We start from the raw sequence: 11137 nt of genomic DNA, 5'->3' as shown, positions 1-11137 counted from the left end.
TAGATAAAAATAAAATAAAATTATAATTTTTCATTTTTTTAGACTAAAATTTAGATATCTGAACTTACCTAGTAACTAATGTAAAAAATGTTCCATTTACTTTGGTGATTTGCATAATTAATATAAAAAATTATCATATTATAATTAAATCTTATTCCGATAAAAAAATGACATATTATAATTTTATAAAAATAAAAAAAAATTGCAGGACAAAATTGAACTTTGTCTTCACATTGACGAAAAAATATTTCCTCGTTAAATTTATAACATAGGTGTAAATAATTTATTAATAATATAAATTTATTTATACTTTTTGCTTATCCTTTAAATATTTTCTTGATTTGTGGTACCGACGAGATCAATAGAGTCATAGAGGGAAATTGATGGTTGACCTCACCCCTGAATTGAACCAGGATTGCCTCATGTCTATTAAATACCCTCAGGCCTGTTACCGTTCAGAATTGCAATATGTGTTCTCTGATTATATATCTATATCATTTATGAGGGTTTACTACACTTTAAAAATAAAAATGATATTGAATAATCAAAATAAGGGTGATTAAACGGGTTCATCCTTCTCATCTCATTTGTATTTCATATATGATTTCAAAGTGTTAATCTGTCTTATTTTTGTCCGGTTAACGAATTGATTCGTCGTTCCGTTCAAACAAAAATATTAAATAAAATTTTTAAATATATTTTAGTTAATTTTATTTTCTATAAATAAATAATAAATGCTTACTAAAAATCAAATGTATTATTTTAAATTTTGAATAATTATTTATTTAAATAAAAAATTAATTAATACAAATTAATAAATATATGTATAAAATTTCAAAATAAATATAAAAATTATTTTTTAATAAAAAAATGAGTTGACAGCTTCGTCCATCTCACTTTTCTTTCAACCCATTCTTTAACAAACCAAAAAATAAGTGAATTTAAAGGTTGAAAACTTCAATCTAACTCGAAAAAAGACCAAAAAGATTGACTAGAGACGGGTCCATCTTGTTTTAGCACCCCTCGTCAAGTCATTATAACAAAAACACGTATCACGTAGGTAAGAATCTGAACATTATTATTTTTTTAAGAGACTCTTCATTTTTGTTCTTGAATTGAGATCGTTATGGTTGCTTCACGTTAACATGAAAATCAATCCGATCCAGCCTTTGGGACACTCACAAGAAAAGCGTGGCATACTTTAAGTTTTGGGCTGATGTTGCAGTAGTAAACTTGTGAATTAACTGTGGCTGGCTGCACCTTTCAAATTGCAATGCAGCCCCACTGTCCCTGATCCTGATCTTATCTTTTATATGATGTTGAAATGTTGATTGCTTATCTACAGCAAGCTCAAAGGGTCTTCCTCCTCTCTCCTTTCCACTCCTCTAACTCAATTAATTCTGCTATATATTTAGCTTCTTCAGCATTTCAACTTCCATGCTTGCTTGAACAAGTCCTGTTATGCTTTTCCACACCTTTCTTGAACTTCTTATGCCTAATGCAGCTATTGATGTGGCATTGAAGTTTAAGAAAAATGTGGAAAAACATGTCAAATCTAGGACTTAATTGGTTATAAGAACTTACACAGTACACCTTTTTTTTTCTCACAGCATATGTCGCGGACAAAGTTCTCACTGTGTCAATATGAAGACTTTGTTGATAAATCATTTGTAAATATCTTTATAAGTATTCTTTGAATCTTGAGATATATACTGATCCATGTCAAAAAAAAAAATTCATCACACAGAAAAGCCATAGCATATGCCACATAGGACTTGGTGTCTTGGTTGTAACATCCAAAGCCAAAGCCTTGTGTACGTTGAGTATGCTACTGCTCCTCCCTTTTTTCTTTTCTTTTTCTAACAATGGTTCTTCAGATTATATATTGTTTTCATGATGTATAGTCTGGCTCTGACCTGGTTATATATAGAGTCATATGCAACCTTTCTGTATATTAATTTATTTTTTTGCACTGTTTCAATGTTGTCTATTTAAAGTTTTGTTGTACGCGGCAATGTTTTTTGGTAATTCACTGAGTAGCAAATTCTCCAGTGACCAACGTTAAATCTTAAATTGAAAGTAATGATACACAGTGAAGCAGAAGAATAGTTGATTTTAAAAGTTTTTTTTAATCAAAATCTTGAATCGCGCGTTCAGTTTAACAAGATATCTTACAATGTCAACGAATTAGTCGTGAGGTACCCGAAAACAGAAAATAGTTTGGAAATAAGGCACAATAATAAAAAAAATAAAACTACCAGCACACAATCAAGCAGTGGATAAACAAAAGCAACGTGTGAATAAAATTTGCAAAACTCGTTCAGTGAAGCAAAAAAGCCAGGAGTTGGCCTAAATCAAACTCCGTGATGTCATCCAAAGAATGTATGTCCTAAAAACAAATGTTATTTTATAAAAGCTTCTTCAAAGTTCAAACTTGTTTTTTTTTTTTACCAATTCAAAGCTCAAACTTATTCAACAGCTCCTTTGATAACAATTGCAAAACTTCAAAGAAGACAATGATTAAATATTGTAGATAGAGGGATAAATAATGATGGAGAGTGAATTGTTTCTGCTAGGGTTGAGAGTGAAACTTCTAAAGAGGGTTGAAGGATGATTTCCTTCTAAGAAATACCAAAAGTTCCTTTGATAGCTTGTAATTGAAAATTGGCTATAGACTCATTCATGTGTGGTTTTTTACTATCTTTGAAAGAATATACTTATTGTGTAGGACTTAGTTATTGTGTTGTCCAATTCAATAGTTAGTATATAAATAAATAAAAAAAACACTGATGAACAGATTAAAAATTAAGTATATAAATAAAGATAAAAAAAGATAATCGAAAGATATTAAAAATACATATCTTGATAGTGAGAACTTTATTCTCTATAAGACTATGATGTCTTTGAAATTCAAAAAGTATTCAATTTTTTTTATCTAATAACTAGAAGAATTAGTAGAACTATTTTATAGAAAAAATTGAAATTACTAGTATTTTTGTCATGTAGAAGATAAATGTCTATATTTATAGCAAATAAATATTTTTAAATATAAAAATTTAAATTATAATTAAAATTTGTAATAATTAAAAAATTAAATATAAATTATATTTTAGATTCATATAAAAAATTATACTATGATGCAAGATTGTTTTTAATTACGGGGTATTTTATTTTTAAAATGATTAAAATTAAATTTATTTAAAAATAAAATGAAAAAGATAAAGTATACATATCGTTTATAGATTTAGGATTTTTTTTTAACATAAAGATATTGAAATCCCAAAAAAAAATCTTTAATGATTTGTTTTTAATATTAATAAAAGGAACGTGTTTGAAACCCTTAATTGGGATATTGGCATTGCTTGGGACTGACTGAGTAGTAAGTGGCGCTTCCGTTCCATTCCAACGTTCGTTCGTAGCCTTCTCCTTACGCTTACGTTCGCCGCCGCCCGGAAAGGTTTTTCTTTCTCTCTCTCTCTCTCTTTCTGTTTGTATATATATCCTTTTCCTTTCTTTCTGTCTCTGTTTCTTTTCAAAACAATCAAATGCACTGCTACTGAATTCGCTTTTGGGTGTCTTAACAAATGATGGTTTTGTGCGTGATGAGTTTGTGTGTCGTTTCCCCTTTTCTTCTGTTTTATTATTTATAAGATAAGATCTTAACGCCCACTGTAACCATTCCACTCCCACTGTAACAAATGATAGGTTTTGTGCGTGGGGAAGGGTTATTTTTCATCCTTCAATCTTGTATGGTTTATCAAGATTATTAGGTTTTGCTAAAATCATTCTTGACCCTCCATTAACGGTGCATCTTCTTCCTTTTACGCATTCACTAAAAAAATTTGTGTACTCCACTTGTTTGTGGTTAAGAGTTAGTGGTATTTTAACAGATTTGTTCTATAGTTGTAACTTTTTAAAGTAGTTCTTTTAGAAAACAAATTGGTGTATATCAGCAGTTTCTATGTACAAAAATGATTGGTGGACACCGTCGAGCTATTTCTAACCTAGTGAGAGAGAGACAGAGAAGCTTGTGGTTAAGTTTTATCTATTTATAGTATAAAATTATTAAATTGAACACTATGATATATTTGAAGTTATTTTTTTATTGTCTCAATACAAATTATGATTCTCGGTTTAAAAATTAGATTGGTGATTTACGACTTGATAACCATGTTTGTGATTGATTGATAACTATGCTCAAGACCACAAGTCTTTTGTTTTGTAACACTTGCCTTCCCGTGTTACTTACATATTACTATTTCTATAAGAGATAATTATAATTCTTGGCCTGCTTTCTTAACACATAAGTGATGTAATGCAGGTCCGTTTCAACCACTTTTTAATTACTCTTCTAATGATTTGCTCTTAATTTTTCTTTTAGGATTCAACCTGCTGTCCTGCCAATGGAGTTTAATATCCCTGATTCAGAAACACAACAAAATAGCAGGAGGAGAAAGAAATCGACTGTCTGGGAACACTTCACTGTTAAAAAGGATGGACCTGGATGTGCCAGGGCTTACTGTAAAAGATGCCAAAAATCATTTGCGTATCTAAAAGATTCAAAACAATCTGGCACCAGTCATCTCAAGAGACACATTGCTTTGGGAATCTGTCAGAAAAATCTAGGAATCCTGTGTTCCAAAACTGATGCCAATCCACCAAAGAAACAAGCAAGAGCGAAACCTTGTCTTGCTGCTATCTCATTTGATCAGGAGCGTTGCAACAGTAAGATTGCTAAAATGATTATTTTACATGACTATCCACTTCATATTGTGGAACACCAAGGTTTCATTGATTTTGTTCGAGCACTTCAACCCCAGTTCAATCCACTGAGCTTTAATGCTATTCAAGGGGATTGTGTCACTATGTACCTCAGAGAGAAGCAAAACCTATTGAATCTTATTGATGGGATTCCTGGACGAGTTAATCTCACCTTGGACTTATGGACTTCAAACCAAACATCGGCATATGTTTTTCTTCGAGGGCACTTCATTGACGGTGATTGGAACCTACATCATCCTATTCTTAACGTATTCATGGTACCATTTCCTGATTCTGATGGTTCCTTGAATCAAACTATAGTGAACTGCCTAAGTGATTGGCATTTGAAAGGTAGGCTATTTACCCTTGCACTTGATAAATTCTTCTCCAACGAGACTTTGGGAAAGCTGAGAAGTCTCCTCTCTGTTAATAACCCTGTTATCCTCAATGGTCAATTATTAAGCCAGAACTGTTATGCTCGTGTGCTTAGTCGCCTTGCATTAGATGCGTTATCAGCTATGAGAGAATCTATTGATAAAGTTCGGGAGAGTGTGAAGTATGTGAAATCTTCTAAATCTATTGAAGGGAATTTTTTGAATCTGAGGCAACAACTTCAAGTCCCTAGTACGATGGACCTTTTAATTGATGACCAAAATAAATGGGATACAATTTACCACATGCTAGTTGCTGCTTGTGAATTAAAGGAAGTTTTTGCTTGCTTTGATGCCTCTAATCCTGATTTCAGAACGACTCTAACATTGGATGACTGGAAGCAGGTGGAAAAACTCTGTGCATATCTGAAGTACTTGTATGATGCAGCTAACATTTTAACTGTTCAACCATACCCAACTGCAAATGTATTTTTCCTTGAAGTGTCCAAACTTCAGGTGGAGTTGACTTGTGCTGCCTTAAGCCAGGATCCTTTCTGTAGTCATTTGATTACGCCTTTGCAAGAGAAGTTTGACCAATATTGGAGAGAAAGCTGCTTCGTCTTGGCTGTTGCTGTAGTCATGGATCCAAGATATAAAATGAAACTTGTGGAATCCACTTTTGCTAAGATATTTGGTGAGAATGCTGACCAATGGATAAGAATTGTTGAGGATGGTCTTCATGAGCTGTTCCTTGAATATAATATCATACAAGTGCTTCCTTTTACAGCAACAAATGATGATGAAGGGAATGAAGCTATGATAAAGACTGAGCCATTTCAAGAATTTGATGGATCTCTTTTTGCTGCTGATGATGGACTTTCTGATTTTGAGTTCTATATATCTGATTTTACATGTAACCAGCAATTTAAGACAGAATTGGATGAATATCTTGAAGAGCCTCTAGAACCCAGAGTACAAGAATTTGATATTCTGAGCTGGTGGAGAATAAACGGATTGAAGTACCCAACATTGTCTAGACTAGCATCTGATATTTTGTGTATGCCAATATCCACCCTTTCTGCAGATGCTGTTTTTGATACAGAAATTAGAAAAATGGATAGCTACAGGAGTTCATTAGATTCCTTGACTCTTGAGGCCCTTATTTGTACCAAGGACTGGTTACAGTATAAATCATTACCCATCAATGTTCCAAATGCACTTGTCAAAATTGAATGTTAGATATAGGGTTCCCTGGAATAGATTTTTAACTAGCTTTTAGGTATTGAGTTTTTGGTGCTGTCATTCGGGTCAATTAATTTTTGTTATTAATTGTCCGATTTTTTGTTACTTGTTTATAATATAGAGTTGATTTTGTTCTAATCATTTTGGCTAAGCAAAGTATCAATTGTATTCACAGGTTAAACCAAAAACCTGGAATTTGGATTTATTTTGCCCTTTGAATGGACTTTAACCTCATGTCACGGAAGTTTGGTGTTCAGCACCAATAGTGAAACATGATCTTTACACTTTTCTTGATTGGAATATTTTATTATTAAAAGTAAATTAAGTTTAGAATGATATAATGAAATTGTGTGTGAATAACATTGATGTAATATAAAATAGATAATTCTTAAACTTAAATATGCTTTTACAGTTCCTAATAAATTTGTGACTTTGTTTTTGTCTCTAATAATATTTTTGATAACTTTCTAGTTCCTAATAAATTTATGATTTTTTTCCCCAAATTTCTTTAGATATCTTTAGGGATAAAAATTAACAAATTTACAAGGGATCCAAAATAAAATTAAAAAATTTATTAGGTACTAAAAATATATTTAATTCTAATTCCAAGTCATTGCTCATGTATATTTTAAATTGAAATCATTCCATGTTAACTAACATGATACTATCAGGTCGTGTACAACAAGGGTAGTAGTTGAACCTCACTTTCAGCAGAGATTGTTCACCAAGATGCAGAAGGCACGTTTTGTGTACACTCATGATCTCTGCTAGCATAATAAGGTGGAGGTGGTTCCTCATCATTTTGGACCATTTCTTGTACACGCTTGGATAGCAGTGCTTCCAACGACACTATAGAAACTCCTTCCATATTGGATCACTGACTCAGACACCTTCCCAGATCCTCCTTACCTATGCAACTCTAATACTACTTCTCTCTTCGTTGACCTTTATTTTTATCACCGTCCCTACGATACAGGTGGGAACCTCTTGTGTGACGTGTTGAGATAGTATCAGGTGGTGCGGTTATCATACAAAGGTTTCGTACAATCTAGCATTTCCTTTCAAAAATTCAAAGGATGCCAAGAAGAATAAAGGGTGTGAATAGTATTTCTTTATTGTACATAAAGGCCTACACTATTTTCCAGTGATTGAAGGCCCAAACTAAATCCCATCCATGAGCATTCCATTGATGAGATCCAACGGCCAGCACTGTGCCACCTTTCCATGTTCTCTTACACTACACCCTTCACTTCACCCTCTCTACTCTCTCTCTCTCTCTCTCTTTCTCTCTCTGCGATCTGTTTCGTGTTGTAGCTAGCTCCTCGAAAATGCTGGCACGCCTCGCCGCGAGTCGCTTCAACGAGATCCGTCAGATTTTCCGTCAGGTTTTCCGTCCATTTCCCCTCCCATTTTTCTCACTTCCTTTTCACATTACTGATTTTTTTTTTAAATTGTTTGGTTTCCCCCTTTCTCAGCCTTCTAGGGCTTTCTCAACCGCTCTGAACTACGTAAGTGCTCTTCGTTTTGGCTTCAATTTTTTCCGTTTTCCGCTTCGTGATTGTGATTGTTGATGTGTCCACTTTTGATTGGCACAGCACCTTGACACACCGGACAACAACCCTAAACTTCCATGGGAATTCACCGAGGCCAATCAAGCAAAGGTAATGTTTCGTCATAGCACTTGAAATGCGGGTACTCCGATTTGTGATAATTTGTCATTGTATAATTCATTGTAAGTATCAAAATACAAAAAGTAAAAATAAAATGAATGTGGCGACAGGCACTGATGAAGATTATTAGTCCAATTATCTTGCTTTTATGGGTAATGCCTAATGCCATCAGCATTTTGTCTTCGGGGTTGTGTCTTTATATTCTATTACTTAACTACTTAGCCCAATGAATTGAATTATATATATATATATATATATATATATATATATATATATATATATATATATATATATATATATATATATATATTCTGTTATAGTAAATCTGGTTTTGGTTTGGACTTAAAAAAATTGTTGTACGAGAAAAGTAGGTGTTGTGTTGTTACTTATTGCAATATTGTTTGTTTTGCCCCACCATTATTACTCTTTTGCATGACTAGCTTTATTCTTTGACCTGATTACTTTATCAATTGGGTTTAACATGTAGAGTTAAAGCAGAGAATATTTCGGACAAAGTGTAGAGTGATATGATTCGATGCCTTGTTGATTGATTGGTTCTATGTGATAATATTTCAGAGAGTTATGGATCTGTAGTTCAATATGGACATTACGTGTATGATCCTTTTTGGCATGAGCCCATATTTAAGACATTTAATGATTTTAATCTGTGCTGATTACAGGTTAAGGAGATTTTGTCTCACTATCCATCCAACTATAAGCAATCTGCTACAATTCCTCTTTTAGATCTTGCCCAGCAGCAGCATGGAGGTTGGCTACCTGTTTCTGCAATGGATGCGGTATGTTGGCCTCCTGCTTGAAGTATTCTTCTTCAAAAATCTAGAAACATATCAAAGGACTATGTCTGATTCTCTGAGCAGGTCCTGTACTCCTGTTGCATGGAAAAGGCGTTATTGTGCCCAATAGATAATGTCTATTAAGTACTAAGTAGAATAAGACCCTTAATAATTTCCATGATTGTCTTGAGATTCTTGTAACAGGACGCAAAATATATTTACAGCAAAGATGATCCTTTTGAAATTCTTGCTAACATTGTCAAAGTGAAGCCTTTTGTGCTTGTTATAGTTTGTCTTGTACATCCTTTTGTTAAAGTATCATTCTGTTGGTTGACATACATGCCATGTCTAAATCTATGCATGCAACAAGGTTTGATTATTGATATACAGATTATTTCTTCTTCTATGCAAAAGTACTCATCATTATTTCATTGAGTTTTGCTTGTAGTTTCTCGTCACTGATGCTTCAGTGGAAATCCCAAATTAACATAATGTTTGCAAACTGCAATTTAAATTTTTTTAATAATGCAAAAAGCTATATAATTCTTTATTTACAATCAGTTTTGTGGATTATTCAGGTAGCTAAGATTGTAGAGGTTCCTCCCATACGGGTGTATGAGGTTGCCACATTTTACTCCATGTTCAATCGAGCTAAGGTGAAAGCTTATTGTGCTTTAATGCTTTCAATGTTGCTAATCCACATTAATAAAGGCCAAAGCTTATCTGGACCAACTTGCTTTCAGGTTGGGAAGTACCATCTGTTGGTTTGTGGAACAACACCTTGTATGATAAGAGGTTCACGAGGAATTGAAGAAGCCTTATTGAAACACTTGGGAGTGAAGCGCAATGGTTAGTTCACCTGTCTTAATTTCTCTCATTATCTGTCAGGCTATCACCAAACCAGATCTTATTCATGACAAATTGGAACTATATGCATTTACTAATAATTAGTTTCCTTTCTCCTCTGATTTGCAGAAGTAACACCAGATGGTTTGTTTTCTGTTGGAGAAATGGAATGCATGGTAAGTCTTTTATCTGAGTCTTATTTTAATTTCATCAAGTTCATCGTTTTTAGAGTTGTAGCATTGCTTGATATGCCCTGGCACTTCAATTGTATTGAGTGGAAAATATTTCATGAAGTACAAAACTGAACTGTTTGGCAAATAATGTTGTGATAAATTTGGATATATCTGATAACAATTATGGACTTTATAACTTAGTGTTTAGCCTTTTCCCTGTAATATTAAGTTATCCAGAAAGTCCCTTGGATTGTTAGCATAAGAAAGATTAAAACAAAATTGATGGGACATTAATACCTAACTGATGGAAAAAAAGGGAATCACCTATTGTGGTATACAGCTTTTGTTATTTAGAGAAAAATAAAATCCAAGAGGATGTGAAAGAGGTGCATACTTGTCTTATGTAACTCCTATATGTAGTCTCTAGAGTGACAACTTGTTCTTGCATAATTTTATTGATCAACCAATGGTGAATGATTGAATTTATTGGTGTTGTGCAGGGATGCTGTGTGAATGCTCCTATGATTACAGTGGCTGATTATTCAAATGGATCAGAGGGATATACTTATAATTACTTTGTCCGTCTTTCCTCTTTTTTTGTTTTTTTAGGGGGGGGGGGGGGGGGGTTGCTTCCGATACACACTCTAACATGTTATATTGATGTGAATTCAGGAAGATGTAACCCCAGAGAAAGTAGTTGAGATAGTAGAAAAGCTGAGAAAGGGTGAGAAGCCACCGGTAAGGACATTGGCCATGATCTATTTCATTATTGTCCATGTTCTAGAAACGTATACCTTCTTGGATTATTAATCTGGTTTCTTTTTATTTAGCACGGCACCCAAAATCCCCGCCGAATTAAGAGTGGACCTGAAGGAGGGAACACTACTTTGTTAAGTGAGCCCAAGCCTCCTCCCTGCCGTGACCTGGATTCCTGCTGAAGTGTGATATACTTTTTGCCTTCAATAATGTGAGGCTTGCATGTGTTGGAGCTTGCCTTAATTGAAACATTGTCAGATTGTTAGATGCTCAACCAATTTTTGTATCAACCGTCCTGGATGGTTTCCATTTCAAAAATTTGTTCCATAATCGCCATAAATTTCTTGGCATGTTCATTACTTACCAGCGTTATCTATGTTTTTCTGTACTCTGTACATTAATCACCATGAACGAAATTTGAGGTTACCATGAAATACAATTTAGTTAAGAAGTGAATTGCGTGGCATGCATTACCCACGTGGGTGTGTAGGATGGATTTATCAACAATGGTATGGGAGAACAAT

At 33.6% G+C, this 11137-nt stretch overlaps 2 protein-coding genes across 2 annotated transcripts; both read left to right on the top strand.

Moving 5' to 3' along the window:
• The first annotated feature begins 3346 nt into the window (after positions 1-3346).
• Positions 3347-6645, top strand: LOC114386803 (zinc finger BED domain-containing protein DAYSLEEPER-like). The gene is made up of 2 exons (XM_028346856.1): positions 3347-3457; positions 4382-6645. The coding sequence occupies exon 2, from the start codon at positions 4404-4406 to the stop codon at positions 6369-6371; it is 1968 nt and encodes a 655-aa protein (XP_028202657.1). The 5' UTR covers positions 3347-3457; positions 4382-4403; the 3' UTR covers positions 6372-6645.
• Positions 6646-7598: 953 nt separating this feature from the next.
• Positions 7599-11069, top strand: LOC114388729 (NADH dehydrogenase [ubiquinone] flavoprotein 2, mitochondrial). Its single transcript, XM_028349377.1, has 10 exons — positions 7599-7759; positions 7850-7882; positions 7970-8035; positions 8725-8841; positions 9417-9494; positions 9582-9687; positions 9814-9860; positions 10358-10435; positions 10530-10595; positions 10688-11069. Exons 1-10 carry the CDS (start codon positions 7703-7705, stop codon positions 10793-10795), a joined length of 756 nt encoding a protein of 251 aa, XP_028205178.1. The 5' UTR covers positions 7599-7702; the 3' UTR covers positions 10796-11069.
• The last annotated feature ends 68 nt before the right edge of the window (positions 11070-11137 follow it).

Source organism: Glycine soja, chromosome 15, assembly GCF_004193775.1.
Source record: "Glycine soja cultivar W05 chromosome 15, ASM419377v2, whole genome shotgun sequence".
Lineage (NCBI taxonomy): Eukaryota > Viridiplantae > Streptophyta > Magnoliopsida > Fabales > Fabaceae > Glycine > Glycine soja.
This window is presented reverse-complemented; position numbering and strand designations above follow the sequence as displayed.